The sequence below is a fragment of the Sparus aurata genome, chromosome 21 (genome assembly GCF_900880675.1).
Source record: "Sparus aurata chromosome 21, fSpaAur1.1, whole genome shotgun sequence".
NCBI classification, from domain to species: Eukaryota; Metazoa; Chordata; class Actinopteri; order Spariformes; family Sparidae; genus Sparus; species Sparus aurata.
The window spans coordinates 14984734-15002806 of NC_044207.1; the positions used below are offsets into that span (position 1 = coordinate 14984734).

The 18073-nt window shown below is 40.6% G+C and overlaps 2 protein-coding genes across 2 annotated transcripts in view; one reads left to right on the forward strand and one right to left on the reverse strand.

Moving 5' to 3' along the window:
• Positions 1-11178, forward strand: part of st6galnac5a (ST6 (alpha-N-acetyl-neuraminyl-2,3-beta-galactosyl-1,3)-N-acetylgalactosaminide alpha-2,6-sialyltransferase 5a) — a 67312-nt gene extending 56134 nt beyond the window's left edge. The window contains exons 4-5 of the mRNA XM_030403720.1: positions 1849-1956; positions 7287-11178. Of these exons, the coding sequence (XP_030259580.1) occupies positions 1849-1956; positions 7287-7545 (367 nt within the window). The 3' untranslated portion in view covers positions 7546-11178. The remainder of the gene's footprint in view (positions 1-1848; positions 1957-7286) is intronic.
• A 3213-nt stretch (positions 11179-14391) lies between these two features.
• pigk (phosphatidylinositol glycan anchor biosynthesis, class K) overlaps positions 14392-18073 on the reverse strand; it is a 34599-nt gene continuing 30917 nt past the window's right edge. Inside the window, exon 11 of the mRNA XM_030401991.1 lies at positions 14392-15802. Coding sequence (XP_030257851.1) covers positions 15686-15802 — 117 coding nt within the window. The 3' untranslated portion in view covers positions 14392-15685. The remainder of the gene's footprint in view (positions 15803-18073) is intronic.

Here is an 18073-nt window from a genome sequence, read left to right on the forward strand (position 1 = left end):
TTTGGAGCTGTTAATTTAAGGTGAAACAGTTAAATGATGATGTTTTAAAAACCAAAATGTGAACCATGTGGTGGCTGGAGAAAAAGTCAGTGATCTCCAAAGTCACAGAAGTCATCATCCAAGGATCCCGACCAGCAGCTGTTGAGTTATCTCAAATACTGCCCTCGTGTGAAGTCCGTCACTAGAGAGGTAAATCACATAAAACCTTTGCAGGATTTTAAAAAAAATAAAAAATTCCAATGTGACTTTGAGATATAAAATACAGCATATTTTTCATAGTGTTCCACGTATGGTGTATTTCAGTTGCATTATTATTTATTTATTCTTTTAACCCTCCAGAATCGAAGCTTTACTAATTTCTGTTTTAGTTCTGTTATTTTCACTTTAAAGAGCAACTAAACACCTCAGTTTTGGATGACATGCTCTAAGCTGGAAATTCAAAAAATGCCTTGATTATGGGCGGGGCTCCAGGAGTACTCTCCGATTCCCCCCTCCCCCCTCCCCCCTAACCGTCACCACACTCACACGCGCAGAAAAAAAAAAAATCATAGATACAAACATCGACATTTATGCTAGCTAGCTATCTGATCATGAATGACTCTGACAGTAGCGCGGACACTTTCGCCACAGAGAGGTCCTTTGAGGTGGAGGACTTGTCGCCTCCAGAGTCTCCAACCGGAGACTCTGATACGGCTGATACGGCTCTGGACCACGGTTACTACTAGAATACAAAAAACTAAACAAGCTAACTAATCTAAAATTGCTAAATAAGTACTAAATACTATAAACTAACACACGTAATAACTAAAATCTCCCAAAAACAATCTATGCTATGCTAACTACCTACTCAATAATTACTATGCCTCTCTATTCGCAATTCTCTCAAGCCAACCTACTCACCACAGATTCCAGATCGGCAGGTGCTAGTTTTTATAGGAGGGGGCGGAGCTAACCGTGGTGGACCGTGAGGAAAGCTGCCTCCAAAACGTCATCTGCCTCCATCTCAGCCAATAGGAAAATTCAATTGTAATAACCGGGTTTCAACCCATAGAGGGCAGTCACACTTACATTTTTACTACAAAATACGCCAAATTGAAATACTTCAACTAAAATGTCAAGAGTTGGACCAGAATCACTCAGCAACACTACTTCATACCCAAATACATTGGTTTTCAGCAGAAAAAAGTGGTTTGGGGGTTTAGTTGCTCTTTAAACTGAAAAGGTCCTTTGGAAGTGGTGCAAGTTTTATGACTCTGGAGCACCATTGAATCAATTTGAGACCAACAAGGAATTCCTTAAAAAATGTATGGATGTCTGGATTGGACTGTTTGTTCATCTGACAGAAGCCCTGGGAGAGACGGCACGCTGACAGACATTTCGATTTAGAGAGATTTTCTAATGCAATGAAAATTTCTTTCATAAGCGCGTATCTCTGAAAACTGTGATTAGTGCTCATTTCTTTGTGGGCATGACTGAAAAAAACTGCAATCTGAAAGCAGCTGAAGCTTGAGTCATTTTCAACTATCTGCTCCACATGCAGACCTGGGCAACATTCTGATTAGGGGTTTGATTATTTGACAGGGTTCATTTGTATCGGTCGATACGTAGGATGGATCTGTATTTTAATGAAGCTGTGAGGGAACTTGAACGATCTTGCAGTCAGGAAAAATCGACCTGTGGATTTAGACAGATCTTTATTCTGCCATCATACACCGATGTGAGATCTTCTGATTATCTTCCCAGTTAATCACATTCAGAAAAAATCAAATACGGAACATCTTTCATCCTCGTGATCTCCCACGCATGAAATGCACCCAGCTGTCATCTCTCTCTCCTTCTTCTCTCCAGGAGGATATCAAACTCCTGGCTGAGCACCGGCTGGTTCACTATGACCATCGCCCTGGAGCTGTGCGATAGGATCAACGTCTACGGCATGGTCGCCCCGGACTTCTGCAGGTGAGACAGTCAAACTGAATGTAAAAACATCATCGCCGGCTCGACTGCAAATACCATCACAAAAGGTTTTTGCTGCTTCAAGTGTATACAAAATCATTGCAGTCCCGCCACTTGATAAGAAAGATTAAAATTGTAAATATATTCAGGCAGCGGATAAATTGAATCTCAGTGTGGCTGGAGATATTTGGGGAATGCTTATATTGGCTGAATGTGAGACGAAAATAAGTCAGTAAACCGATAATGACTGATTTTACATTTTTTGTTGAACTTATCCTTTAACTTAGAGTTTTGGATCATTTTGTTTCTCTCTGCTGTTCGACGCATCACTGAAGTAGACTTTTATTGCTTCCCACTGACCCGACATGCTTTTCAATCCTGTATGCAGTCTCGTCTTTCTTACCTGTTTGGAAATATACGCGTACATGTTTGGATAAAGCCTCTGTTTGCAGGAGCGAATTTAACATCAGCTCACCTGCTCTAATCCCTGGCTACACTGCTAAGAGTTGCCTCTGTGTTCTCCGTGGCTCCGTCCACCCTTTTCTGTTTGGCTAAATTAATTTGTCTGTCACACTTACGCAGCATCCCCACAGCCCAATTTTCAGCCCTTCGTCCTCTGTAGACTCCGACAAACAACCTCTAACAATTGAGAATTCGTACTCTCTAAAGTTACAGGCCAAAGAAAGCTGTATTTCTTAGATAAGACAGGCTTTGTTCGCCCTCTGTATTATTCAGTATGGAAATGCGGACCTCTGAAGATCCTGCCCATGAACTGGAACGCAGCTTATGTGAGAGAGGTGTACTTGCATGAGGGATAACAACGCATGTTATTTTACTGGAGCGACTCCTCTTGACACTTCTACTCTAAAGCTAATACAAACTCAATAAAGACAACATTCTGCTTCACCTTCAACTGACTGACCGTTTTTTTATGTTGGTGTTCCATCACACCACAAGCAGTTTATCTCTCTGTTGTCAGATCACTTCAGGAGTAAAATGTGTGTTTGGCTACAAGAATGAATGTCACTGAATGTTTATCATACGGCGTCTTATATTGCAGTCATACTAAAGGTTTCACATGTAGAGGTTTGTTCCTCCTACAACTGTTGTTTGCTAATAAACTGCTGCAGTACTGGTTATATTGGTAGTAGGAACATGACTGATGTTGATTAGCTAATGAAGTAAAATCGAAATGTTTTCCTTTGCGTCTCAAATGTTAACTTTTTAAGAAATCTAGCTTTGTTTTTCAGCTGCATGACGATGTAGGTAAAAGCTGATGGTAATTATCAAGTAGCACATTTGAAAATGACCTCCAATTACAAAAATAAGTACCTCAAACTTTATTGAAAATTACCCCGATATTATAATAATATTAAGCTATTTTCCAAATAACAAGTTTTAAATCCATGACCAGAAATATTTCAGCTGGGTTGTGCTTAACTTCTGCTGATGATGCCATTTAATGTACAACTAGTTTCTGTCTGACTTCTAACTTTCCGTCCAACTCTGGTGGAGACAGATGGCCTCCGGCGCCCACTACAGAGTCCGGTTCTGTTCGAGGTTTCTGCCTTTTGCGTTTTTTTTTCCGTTTTTTTTTCCTTTTACGTTCGCCAAGTGATTGCACAAGCGGGAAATGTTGGGTCCCTGTAAATAAATTAATCAAGAAGTATCATCCAGACCTGACTAAGTTCGAAAGTGACATGAGATTACTTTTATTGTGAATTAATCGAGATTGAACTTCACCTTACCAATTAACTACCTTGAAATCAGTTGAAGCAGCTTAACTTTTAAATTCCCACCTACTTTACATGAAATTTCCAGATCTGGTCAGAAGTTAACAGAAAAACTAAATCAGAAAGACAAATCTGTGTACTGGTAATGTGAACAGATCCAACTAGTCAGCTAATTGATGGTTTCCACCGTTAAAAATAAAAACTCCTGCACAGAGGCACTAATTTAAGCGTGATAATGGTGTTTATCACTGGTTTGAAGTGGAAAAGGAGGAAAATGTTTATTTCTTTTGAATCAGAGACTCAATACAGTTGACTGTTTGCTTGAACAATCCAAACCACCAAAAAACCTGATGACACAGATTATATGAGCTTTAAAACTTGATTGGCTTCTGATATTTAATGTCATGGAGGAACAGTGAACCAACATTTTCTCCCTCTGAGCCCAAGACGACCATTTTTCTCAAACCATTAATGATCTAATCCCTTCTGTTATTGGAACAAAAAAAGACCTTGTTAAATTTTGAGACATTTTTTAACTTTGCAGCAATGATAACTGAAATAAAGTTTCTGCAAGAGTCCTCATTAGTCACAGGGACTTTCATGGCTGACACTGACATGACACTTCAAATAATCACCAAATAATTCACCACAGAGCGATGCTAACTTTTTGTGCAACCACAAAAAAACAGAACACCAAAATGCAGAATAAAGCATCCAGGTCAGACTGACTCCTTGTTGCCATGGCAATTGAGTAGTAGGCAAAAGGATTTTTTTTTGTTCTTGCGTTGAAGACTTCTCCCTCTATATTCCCTGTGTATTGGTGGTGGTGCTGAGATTTCTTTACACAGACTTATGGCAGAGAGACGCCATAGAAAGGCAAAGAATTACAAGATATGCAGCCAGTTGTGACTCTGTCTTGCTCCTTGCAACAAACTCGCCCGGCCTCATTAGCAGAAGTTAATGGCTTGAATTACGCCGCGCGTCTCATCTGTCCCCGCCAGAACTTTTTAATTGGAGGAGTTTATTGGACGAGGAACAAATCTTATTAGAGTTCTCAATAAAAAGAACAAACTGTAAAATTGTCAGTATATCTTTGCTCTCGATCCTGACTGATTTACAGAATATTTTTTTATTTTGGGTTTTCGAGCACAAATTCAAAGTTGACGGTAATGAAGAGGGACTGGCTGCTTCGTCTCTTTGAACAAACTTGGCTTAAGCTGATACTCGGCAATCATTTTAGTTCTGGTGATGAGTGAAGACTGTAGATTTTACTGGATTTGGTCCAACTGAGAATCCTCTTTTCTATTTCTTTTTAAATTCACCTCCTTCAATACTTCTCCATGTTGCGAAGCTGCTTGCTGATTTTTTTAAAGTACTATCCTTCCCTTTTTTTTCTACAGAGCAACACATTTGAAAAACATGTCGACCCGTGAAGGAAACTGTGTTCATGATTACTTCTTACAGAGCACTAGTTCACTTCTTTGCACCTGTAATTCTCCTTTTAGAGGCCCTGTGTCTAAAGCCGTAGTTACTGCAGTTTTAACATGTTGAAGCACAGTGGGCCACTTTGGCCTTTCATTTCTCTACCAATACGTGCAGCGAGACTAGGGAATGATGTAAGACACTCCCTGTCAGATTTTCATTAAATTGTATTATTTGATGTGGATTTATGATCACAAAAGTTTCAATAAATGAGGTCTGTCGTGCATTACATAAAGACAAAGAGACAAATGGAAGATGTTGCTATGTGATCTTCCAAATTTCAAAATCAGCACAACATTAAATAGAACCCAAGGCTTCAAGGAAAAATCAGAAGTCCCTAAAGGTTTCAATAAATAAACAGGGCAGTCTGGGTTTGAAAGAAAACCATGCATACGAGAGAGAACACCACTTGTCCTGAGACAAAAATATCCCCCTTTCCTATGATTAACTATCATTTATTCATTTATGCTACCGAAGCATTTAAAGAGAAGAGAAAATACAACGTAACTTATTCTCTTAGCTGGATTATTTAGATTTTTGCTACAAGATAAGAGGGAACATTTAATTTAGTCCGAAGCACATGCACTTGAGGTCTGAAGGTCTGGCTGGCCGGCCACACAACCAGAACTGGCTGACGGATTAAACTAATGGAAACGGAAGTGTAAAAATGTACAGAAATGAGGAAATTAAAAATATATGAAGATGAATGACACTATGGGAGGCAGTAAAATAATGTTATTACATATAAATCTTTAATTTAATCAAATGGAAAGAAGGCAGACGGCTGATGTGTTCACTAATTAAGTAATCTTTTTATTATGTGTAATACTGTATCTGCATGTCAAAACTTTCAGTCAGTGGTGTAGCAGCCACACAGCAAAAATAAGTTTTCATGATCAGTTTCTATGCATGAGTTTAGTTTAGTGTATTCATTTGACCTGGACATGAGAGTTATATTGATGCTGTAGCATTTGATCAGGCACAAGCTCCAGGTGCGCTGCACTTCTGTGTTCATGGGAAAATGCAAATTTACGACACCTGTCAACTGGAACGCTTTTAAAAAATATACAGTAGAAAGAAGAGAGACATGAAAAACAAACAGGGGAATACACATGGAACATATTTTGTTTGTTTTACGTTCATAGTTTATTGTTTGTTCTGCGTCGATATTTTACAACATATTGAATCAGTGTGCTTGCTTGTTTGGGATTTTTTGGTGAATACTTGGAAAGTTGTGTTTGGTGTTTCGGTTGTTTTATGACAGAATTAAGGAAAAACGAACATTCGAAATGTACCAGCTAAGACAGGAGAACGCTGGGAGGTGGGGAAGATTACATTTCTTTTTAAGGATTAAGAGCTCAGTGTTGTATGAGACTGAATGAGTAGCAAATGTTAAAGCCGCATTATGTAACTTTTTACCTTAAACTAACAGCTTCACAATCATGTTGATGTCTTGTAATGGAGGGATGGTGTCTCTGTCTCAGCCACTCCACTTCCCATCACTTGTTTCTGCACTATGTAGCTTCAGTGAGCGGGTCGGATCACAGCGTTACATACATGTTCACTTCAACATACAAGTTAACATTGTTATGATGTCATGAGTTTTGTTTGTAGTTGGCACCTACATTACGTCTGTGTTTACGACAGTGGTGCTGCACTGAGATACTGAGGGGGGTGCCACATTGCGCAACGTACCAATTTCTACATAATGTTGCTTTAATATGGACCACCTTCATTTTAAAAGAGAGGACATATATGACTGTGTGGATCATGCAAAATGCAAAATGCAAAACATATAAAATGTCTTCCATTCCTGCCTGAACTCCAATTTTGTATGAACTTTTATTATTCATGCTCAAACATCACTGAGCCACTTTTTGAAACGACGCATCTCCATTTGTCTTCTTCATTGTGTTCGGCTGCAGGTGGCATTTGAATGTTATTAAAACAAGCTAAATTTAGCGCTGTCAGCCCTCAAAAGGCAAACAAATGAATGCAGATCAAATCCCCCTCCTGCACCTCAAAATGGAAAAACTCTCTGTGGTGTCACATGAAACTCAAGTGACTCATTAAAGCGTTTTTAAATGTCAACTGTCTGCTCTCTCACCGCCACTGCAGGGAGCCTCAGCACCACTCCGTCCCCTACCACTACTACGAGCCACGTGGGCCGGACGAGTGCGCCATGTACATTTCTCACGAGCGTGGGCGGCGGGGCAGCCACCACCGCTTCATCACAGAGAAGAGGGTCTTCGCCAACTGGGCACGGACTTTTGACATCCACTTCTACCAGCCGGACTGGAGCCCCCCGCCACTCCCAGCCAACCGGACGCTGGAGGGGGCGGTCACATCAGTGCCTCTTGTACCTCAGAAGACGTGACCGGCATCCAGGGCGAAGAAACTGCTTTGAAAGTTTCATCTCCTGAGGATAGGGAACATTTGCATTGAGGGCTACTGGACCCTTTAAAAAAAAAAAAAAAAAAAAAAAAAGGTGAAAAAACATAAAGTAGGCCTGAAAATAGTAAACACACATGAAGTCTGGGTTCGGTGAACATTTCTCCAGCTCCACCGCTGCAGCTCTGGCGGTGCGTTTTGTTTACGGAGGCAAACCACTTTTTTCAGTTGTTTTGTGAGGGTCATACAAGGGGGCGACATCATGACACGCTCTCAATGCATGCATGCAGTGTCTTACTGTGGATCCTCCTTGTCTTTGTGCGTACATGTGTGTGAGTGTGCATTTGTTTACCAGAGGGATCACTGAGGATACAAACTTGAGTTTGGGCTCTTCGCAAAAGCCTTTGTTGGAACAAGGATCTGTGCAGGACTTGCTGTTCACAGTTCACTGAAAGAAAAATGCCATTGCAATGCCCATTTTAACAATGTAGTGCTGGAGACGGTGTACAGTGAATACAAACAACACTCCGGCTTGAGGTAAAGCCGCTACAAGGAACTTTCATTTTCAGTTGATTCTGGCGCCCCCTGTGGACAAAAGAGGAATAATCACCACAGCATTGTGTCAAAGATCTTAATCTGGCCCTGTTTGTTTTGACAGAAAATGAAAGAAAGATGCTTGATATTTTTAAAACCATATTTCTTTTTTAAACACCGCTATTTGCAGGATGCATGGTCATAACATAATGTAAGTATTTAACTCTAACATGTTGTTGGTACCGGGGGAAAAAAGCTGGTAAGCTACTCCTAGGTCTTCAAACAGCTTCCTGCTGTGAAGCAATGCCGCTCTTATTCGGCAACTTATTTTTTAACAACTGAAATGAAATTTTTGTCACCACAGAGAGAATGAAGTACCAAAAAAAGGAAATGAATCCAGTACTGGTATCTGTTCTATAGTTAGGGTCCAAAGCACCACACCCTCGTCGTACAGAGGCATCAGTATTAAATGGAGATTAATAGTTCCTTGTAGAATGCTAAAATATTAAATATTCTTCTGCGGTTTAAAGTGAGGAGGTCAAGTCGGATAAGATTCATTAGACCCACGTCTCACGGCTGAAACGCCTTCAGAGCTTTCCCAACTTGAGTTTTCGCTGCCCTTCAGGTGTGTGCATTGTTGGCTCACTAAAGTGTCGTCCACGTCGAACTTTGAAACGCAGCGCCTGCTGGCTGAACAACAAGTGTGTTAACATTATGTGTGCACCTCCCCCTGCCCAGCGTGTATGTATCATAAAGCTTTGTCGGCTCCTGTCACCAGTTAATAGCGCGATTTATATAGCTACACGCTGGATTTCCATGTAAATGCACAGCTGTGTCACACAAGACAAGTGGGAGATTAAGATCGAGTGCAGGGATGCATCAGCGGCATCAATCCTACTATATTCTTCTGCTGCTGCTTCCGTGAGCCTGAATCGCCTAGCGGGAGAATTACACCTTTTTCTTTTTTTTCTTTTCTTTTTTTTTTTGTTGAACTGATGAGTATGTGATCTGTCACTCTTCTCCTCTCTCGCTCCAGATTGTGTTTCATGTGCACTCTTCTCTCATTTGATGGAGTATATTGTACTTGTAGACTGCTCCTTCCTCCCTCTCAGATCCTCTATTTTACCCTCTTGTCCCTACTCCATGAATAAGAATCAGGTTGTCAGGTTGGTGAAAGCGAAGAGACGGATGGTTGTCTTAATGATACAAGTCCCTCAACTCTGTAATGTGAGTAATGAGTAGAGAGGTGCTGTGGGTCAGACACATAGGTGCTCCCACCCCGAGAATGTGTTTCACACCGTGTATCCTCAGTGGAGATGAGACGATTGCTTTTCATGCATCACAAACAGCTGCAAGAGGAGATCCTGTACTGTAACATGGGGATGTTGATATGGGGATGTTGATATGGGGATGTTGATATGGAATTAATGTTGCTCCAGGACCGTCAGCAACTGACCAATGGTGTTCTTTTAATGTCATAGCTTTGCAGCCAAAAATCTGCGACAAAGAGCATATTAACATTTTCATTGGTTGCACCAATGGACCTGAGATTTAGCAGGTATGATTTTTATTTTAAAAAAAGTAGCCTGTTGAAAAATGATTGAAGTCATTCTATTTTCTTTCAGTGTCGCACTGGTGCACCCGAGATTAAGCAGGTCAGATTCTATTATTATCATTATCATTATCATTATCATTATTATTATTATTATTATTGGATTCACCTAAATGACAAGTTAGGCACACCAGTGCAACCACTGAAAAAGTTGGTCTGTAGTCCTGTCAAACCATGTTTCCCTAAACCTAGTCAAGTATTTTCATTGTCCTAAACCAAATAGTTTAGTTTATGAGTGAACTTGGTGTAAAAACAATATGTGAACAGAATAACAGTATGCTCTAGATGTGATGCGAATCCTGGTCTCAAATCTGAGATCCCTGTACCTAAACATTCAGTCACAACATTCGGTCTGAAGCAGACTTTGTTGAAGACGTGTAGTGATGGTCCTGGAGCAACATTTTTTATGATTCACCAACATAGAGATATCATATAAAACTTTACTGTGTGTCGTCCAGCTCTGAGTCCTGCTGTTGACTTTGTACTGACACAGAGACGAAGACGCATGTTTGTTTTCTTGAGATGTTGACTCATCTGCAATGGTTGTGCACAATGGTCTGTATTAGCAAAGTGATAAGCACTTTTACTTACATTTTACTGAATTAACTTACATTTTACTTACATTAACTGAATCCTTGTTCGGGGCTGCAAGGACAGACTGTTCCTGTTTGATGAATCAATCATTAAATTCAATTCAATCATCATTAAAATGTCAGAAAATAGTAAGAACTTCCAATCACAACTTCCCAGAGCCCAAGGTGACATTTTCAGATTGATTGTTTGGTGAAAACAACAGTCCAAAGCCTAAAGGTATTCAATTCAGGTGATACAAAACAGAGAAAAGCAGCAAATCATCACATTTGACAAGGGGAAATGTTGACATTTGAAATGTTTGCTTTATAAATGACTTAAAGGAACAGTTTGACATTTTGGGGAATATGGCTAATCCCTTTTCTTGAAGGGTGAGAATCAGAATCGGGTCTATTGCCAAGTAGGTTTTCACATACAAAAAATTCGCCTGAGTGTTTTGTAGTACTACAATTAATGTAGAAATAAGAAAGAAGATAAAGTAGTAATAAAAGTAAGTAGTGCAAGTCAAGAAGCAAAGATTACAAGATATTTAGATACATACTCATGTCAGTACACTAAAAATGGAGCTGCAGCTGGTTAGCTTAGCTTAGCTTAGCGTGAAGTGAAAACAGAGATACATTCAGTATTTGAACAGGGGTTGTGTTTTGGACTATTTCTTGATTTCAGGAATTTTACAATGTTCAGTCTGAACATCTTATTTTCTGCAGAAAAAATTGAATTCCCGAAATATAATTTTTTTCCTTTAAACGATTGCTCAGCTATCAATGTTTGTCATTTCATTCTCCGTTGATTGAATCATTTCGGCTCTGATGTTGATTTTTTTTTCCTTTTGCACATAATGAAAATGTATCATTCCACTCAATAAAGTACGTTTTATAAGTAGTTGTGCATTCTGCAGTTTCTGTAGAGTATGTAACGGTGACGAGAGAGTATAAATGTAAGAAGTATAATTTGAATGCAGTCTCTCTATATATAGCTCCTAGAAGTGAAGCCAGAGCAGGTTTTGTGAAGGATGGGAGGCCGGTGACTCACCTTCACCCTCCACTGGCGACGGCTGCCATCTTTACTTCTCAATCTTTTTCTTCCCATCTGGCTGTGACAACAGGCTGTGTCATACTGAAATAATCATGAAAGACAGGCCGAGCTACAAGGCCATTACTCCCAAGAGCAGAAAAACAGATCCCTGACCACATTCATAACGGAGCGGTGGAACCAGCAAAAAGTACTGTTACATCACCTGAAGGTAAGGCACATAAATCAAGGCAACACTGAAGGATGATGAGAGGAAACCAAGTGAAACACAGGGCGTGATGAACACTTCAGTTATTAGACAGGTGAGTTCAATAAAATGTGCATAACTTAAAGTGCACTCAGGATGATTTAAGGTCAGCTATAGTGTCAAAAACTATGAAAGTGGCAGGTAAATGTTTCTCTCTTTATCCTCACCTGATGAAGTAGAGAAATATCAACAGATATCACAATCACAGGACTGAAACTAATAAGTGCTTTCATTATTAATTATGTTTTTTATTCACATTTAAATCATTTGGTCTGGAAACAAGGTCTCTAATTCAAGTTGAATTTTAAGAGCAGCAAAACTGGACAGATGGATTAACCAACTTTAAATATTTTCAGCTCACTGGAGTCGATGCCAAAATAAAACCTGCCTATTATGAGTAAATGAGCTTTCTGGTGGTAACACTGTTTGCTACGGTCACTGGTTTGGACTGAAACTACACGCACAAGGATTAAAAAGCCTCCTGTGTGTTTAATGCAGAAACCACTGTGACAGTAATCCCATCTTTAGTTTATTACTGTCCCCTGACAACTCGCAATCAGATACAGATTCAATGTTTTATAGCCAATGTCACAGAGGGAGAGAGAAAATAATGAAAGGATGAGTACATCCAAAAATGTAATTTTTATCATTCATGCCAGAATGGTCGGTAACATCTGAAGTACAATGGGGACAAACAAATGTTAAAAAAAAAAAAAAAAAATGGGCGGCATTGCTTCACAGGAGGAAGCTGTTTGAAGACCTAGGAGTAGCTTACCAACATTGTAGCATCCTACAACTTGTCCGGCATAATCTAATTCCGAGAGCTCTGAGATTTGTCATTTTGTTTTCAAATAGTTGTATTCTTAATTTTTAAGCCGGAATCTTTACTTTAGCTGCTCGGCTATGCACCACGTCTGAAGCGGCTGCGCGAGCTCAATCGCACATCAAAGGTGTAAATAACGTCTTTTCACTTTACGTGTTCAGTCGGCTGTTTTCCAACAAATCAAAACAACTCCCCATCTACTTCAGTCGTTAAGGAGAATGCTTTAATGTTATTGTTATAAACAAATCTTTCATGGACTACAAATCTTTACTATATATACACTACAAATATTCATTTTTGTCTGAAGGGACTTTTGTAAAGGAAAGTGAAAAGGAAACTGAAATCAATACCTTTGCAGACCTGCAGATACTTGAAAATGAAAACTGGTGAAAAACTCCTTTTACCAAGGTGAGGTCTTAAAGTATCTTGTGTAGGTAGATAACGAGTCTAAAAATCCAACCATTTCCATTTCACCCTAACACAGAGCCAGAAAATGTTTGCTCGACACTAACTTGACTCAATCCATGAGCAAAGGATCACATTTTCTGTTCATAGAATGAACATTTCGTAGCACTTTCAGTCACAACAAGAAGTCTTTCAAGTCCATTTTCGACCTTGGAAACAGCCGTGGATTAAATGATGTACCACTGTCCCCAAGGCCGAAGTTAAGTTTTAATATTTATCACTTGGTTCAACATATCAAAATTATTTGTTTCTGCAGTCCTTCATTTACATTCTCTTTGCTTTCTTAGTTCATGCTTCATTTAAAATAACTTTGCATAAGTGCATGAATTTTAGACAGCGCAATCCAGACAAGGAAGAGAAGGCTGTTCATAATATAGGGCTTCCTGTCTGTCGGAGCGCTCAGAGTGTGACAGTCTCTCCGCGTCTGTTGTGTTCTTACTCAAACTTAAAGAAAAATCTGCATTTCAAATGTAGAAACTCAGTAAGTGAGCACACCACTGAGCATGCTTTATACCAAAGCTTTTGTTCCAGATGAGAATAAAAAAAATCTGTGACTGCTAAAATTACTGTTATCGTTGCTGGGAATGATTGACATTACAAAGGCTCACTGACAGGCAAGCAGTGGGAAATCCAGAGTTTCCATGGAAATTGAACAACATGTCAGGCGCACACACAAACACACACGGTCTCTGGAACAGCATGTGTGTGCTTGTGTTTGTTTTTGCTTAAATCATTAAATTTAGCAGGCTGCCACATGCGGCCAATGTCGACGTCGTTCCAATTCTAAAAGACGACGACCGTATGTGTGTGTGTGTGTGCTCGCTGGTGAATCCTGACGCCGTTGGTTGTTTCAACAACCTGTGTGACACATTCAGAGCATCTTGCCCGACTCCTCCGCCTGAAATCTCTCTGCCTCTGTGGAGATGGCTGCTCTAATATTGTCCTGTCACTGGTTTCTCTCCACCAAGTCAGGTGTGAAGGAAGACAGACACTGATCTTTATTAGCATAGGGAAACCATAGTGACAGAGGAGTCAGGAGAGTACATCACCGCACTGCAAGGCTGAGTATATTCAATTCCATCTGCGAGTGCTGAAGTAGGAACGAGGGGGACAGAGGAGGTAGAGTCAATTTTGAAGTAGGTTTATGAACAAACACATCCCCTTGAGATCAGCTTGCTTTAATTTCTATTGTACCTGCTGCCAGGCTGGTGTACACTATTGTACTCTATATGGAGGCTTGGATCCAACGGCTGTCTCTTGAAACGCAAGACTGGAACAGAAAGAAAACAACATTTAAAAACCTCCCTGGATCGTTTGAAATGTTTCCAGAAAGAAAAACAACAGAGCAGATGTGTAAGTCAACTCAAGCAGCACCGATTTCAAGGATGTCTTTGTGGAATAAAATAAGCTTAGCCTGAGATCTGCCAGCCATATCTTCAAGGGTCTGTTACAGAAAAAGGAGATCTTGTGTTTGAAACAGTAATTAAGGAAACTCAATATATGATAATAAAACAGGTGGAAACATTCCTCTGTGATCCAGTGTTTCATCTTTATTCAGGGTATCAAAATCCGACCAATTGAGGAAATAAAATGAGTGTGCTTTCTCTGAGAGAAGAATAAGATTACAGGAAATAAGACACCGGGAGGAGAAGGAAGAAGAAATAAGCATTGCATAAATAATGCATAAGAAAAGGTACTTGGTGGCTGACGCAGCAGCCGCCTTCCCGATACATATGGTTCAATTTCTAACTCCATCTATTTTCCCCTTCAGCCACAAGGGAGAGTGTCAGCGGGCACACAATGGGCAGATCCTCGTGCCATGGAGCAAAGATAAACTACCGCAGGTTCAATCCATATGCTTTGAGCATCAGTCACTCCCCCCCCACGCAACAATAAGCCTAATGTAGAATGGTTTACACATGGAGGGAAAGGGACGGAAAAGGGGAGGAAAACGCGTCCTGGCACAGAGGAGATTCATGTGGGACGGCCGGCGGCTTACTAGGTTATCACTCACTTATCGCTGCTGTAGTGCGAGACGTGGAATGGCCGAAGAAATAGCTGTCCATCACCCGGAATACAATCAGCGGAGTACATGGCTGGAGAGCTAATGGATGTTTCCACAGGGAGGGCAATTTGGTGAATGGGAAGAGTGGATGGGTCCATCATGCAAGATGGGATTATGTGTGATTGTTATCCTTCACAAGCGTGATATGACGGTCAAGGGGTGTAATGTATATGGACAAGGGAGACATTAAATAGTAATCTCTCTGCAGCCCAATCACAGACAATCAGCCAGCCCTCGTCCCACATTTTCTCTTTGTGACCGAGCAGACGTTCTGAGTAGCACTTAAACGAGGAAAAAAAAAAAGCTGCTGCTAAAATATGCAGAGCGGCATGCTCTCGAAAATAAATTAAATTCTTATCTGCTGACTCAATTCAGTGCATTTTTTAACCAAATCAACACAATTATGGAATGGCTTGACAGAAACAGAAATTTTGACACTAAAAGCGATAAATATGAGTCCTTGTCAAAAGCAAAAACCGACACAAAATGGTTTAAAAAACAGCCTTCACATATCTGATGCATTACTTGAGTATTTGTCCCTTCTCACACATCTGGGGGAATACACAATCATTCAAAAGAATCTAAACGCACCAAATTGCATCACACAGTTTCTGGCCCAGCAGGTGCAGGGCCATACATCTTCTTTCCCTTTTCAGGAAAATAAGCCTGTCACAAGCTGCACCTTGCCTCTAATATCCCGTCAGTGAAAGCTCCCTGTCTGCAGCTTCATGTCCTCAGACATTCAGCGTGCGAGGCCTCAGAAGATATGTTTGAGGTGCTTCATGCCGTACGTCTTGAAAAACACCAGGAGGATTAGAGTCCACAGGCCCAGGATGAAGCCATCAGGAGGGTGCCAGTCCCTCTGCTTTGGTTTCTAAGTAGAGAAAAGAAGGGGGGGTGAGGCGAGTTAAGGTGAGGTGAGGTGGGGATTAAGGGGAGGAAAGCAGAGGGGAAGATTGCAGGTTAGTAATGGTGTGTATATTTCTCCTGTTGAGGCCACTGCTGATTGTTCTGTCATTCACACAGGCAGGCGAGCGTAGAATCACATATACACTCACTTTATCTCAACGCACACTTTATGCACACTATCTGCTGTCTCACACACACAAACACAAAGGTTCACACAAAAAGCGGGTGGTAAAGCTCATCAGTACACCTCCCCTGTCTTGTGTTTGTCCCATTCACTGCCACATCATCACTTTGTGTATGATTATACTTTTAAATCTCTCCCATATTAAACATGCATCTCACAAGGAGCACATTTATATGCTAATGTGCCGGCAATATTCTGCGGAGAGATGAGATTTAACCTCTAAAAAATCTTCCTAACTCCTCCGCTGGCGACAAAGCTATAGATAGGCTGTGAAGACGCACTTAAGAGATTTATGTTATCCCTTGCTACACAAGCTGCCATTATCCAGTCAAGAAATCACCAGTCAGAAAAGGCGTCCCCCAAAGCCAAAAACCCCCAAGACTTGGCAGAGAGGATGAACACACAGCGTGCCCTCGAGTCGGCCTGAGTCACAAACTGTACACACAACGTTAGGACGACGCTCAGCGTAGTAAAGCTACACAAACACTAACGAGATCTGTGTTTCTCTAGCTACAGCGGCCAATGTACATTTACACTTTCTGATTTCCCTCCATATCGGCTTAATGCACACACTCATACACTGCAGTAGGAGCCGGGCTGACAGCAGACTGATGGATCCTGGAGGATTAGACGGTGGTGTAATAGCTCAGTCCAGGGTCAGGGGTCAGGGTTTGACTAATATCCCTAAACTCCGACCAGATAAATTACACAGTCTTGTGTGGATGTGGATTAATTAATCCTGTACTAAACAACATTTTACACAGTGATGATGCACTGAGTTATTTTAATGGAGAACTATCATTTTAATTAGCAGTAGACAATTCCCTATAAACTCACTATCGCCAGGTAACGTTGGAACAACTAGAATAACTGAAAACTCATTGAACCCAGCTGACGGAGGCAAAGAAGGTGGAGAGGGAGCGTGAAACCGAAGTAAAACAAGACTGAGTGGACGGGTTGGGTCTGTTCCCCTGTTTATACGCATTTCCTTTTGCCACGGAAACATGACGGCATTCTTTTTAAAAGATCAGTAGGTTACAAAACTTGGTGACATTAGTAAAACTGGGCGTTTTATTCTGACTTTTCATTTGCACTAAATTTGGGGTTTCCAGATCACATTGGGATTCCTATGGATGATTTTCACTTTGGCTGCTAGCGGTAGCGATGTTGCTAACACCGTCATTTTGGACTGGGCACCAACAGCAACACCACGGGGAAACACCAGGAGGGGGAATAGATGAAAAGAGGTCTACTACCGCTTTAACTAAGGAAGTTCTACAGGTTTCTAGGCTTTTTTTAAAAAATAGTTGTTATTTTGGTTTTAAACACATTTACTATATGGCAACATCTCACTGCTGGTGGACATAGAGAAGAATCTTGCAAACTCGAAGCAGCTACTCTGAAAATCCAAATGATCAACACGTGTCAGTAGCAGTATAATAACTGTGCAGTTGACATCTGGTGCCTGGTCACATTTGTGCTTCACTCATTCTTTCAGTTTCGATTCAAATCAGAGCTTTGCCAATCTCAGGCATATTTGAAAGTTGATGTGCAGTCATTTATGTTAAGAGAGCATTTAAGAGTCTCGATTTCATTGATTAATTGCACAAAGCGTTTGCTGAAAGCGTGTTGATACTCCTCTCTGACAGCGTGTTAGCAAGCAAAAACATAAATACAGAGCTGGAGAATGAGAGTAATATTCTGAGAGATTTCCTACACACCACAGACACCACTGCTTGTGATGTATTATTCCTGTAGTGGAGGAACAAATCAAGTTACACTTTGCAATCTGATTCAATAGTAAGAAAATAGTTTTTAGCCAGCAATCATTATGTTATCTTAAGCATCTGGTCTATGAAGAGATACAGCGTGAGCCGTGTTCAATACTGTCACTAAGGTGTGCGTGTGACACTCCCTGTTTGTGTGATCAGTTTGCAAAATGAGGGGATGCTAAAAAATGAATACATACACAAACACATCATTTTTTCTGTTCTTTTTCTTGCAAATGTATTATTTAGTGATCCCAGAGGATGTTTGACTTTTTTTCCTTGT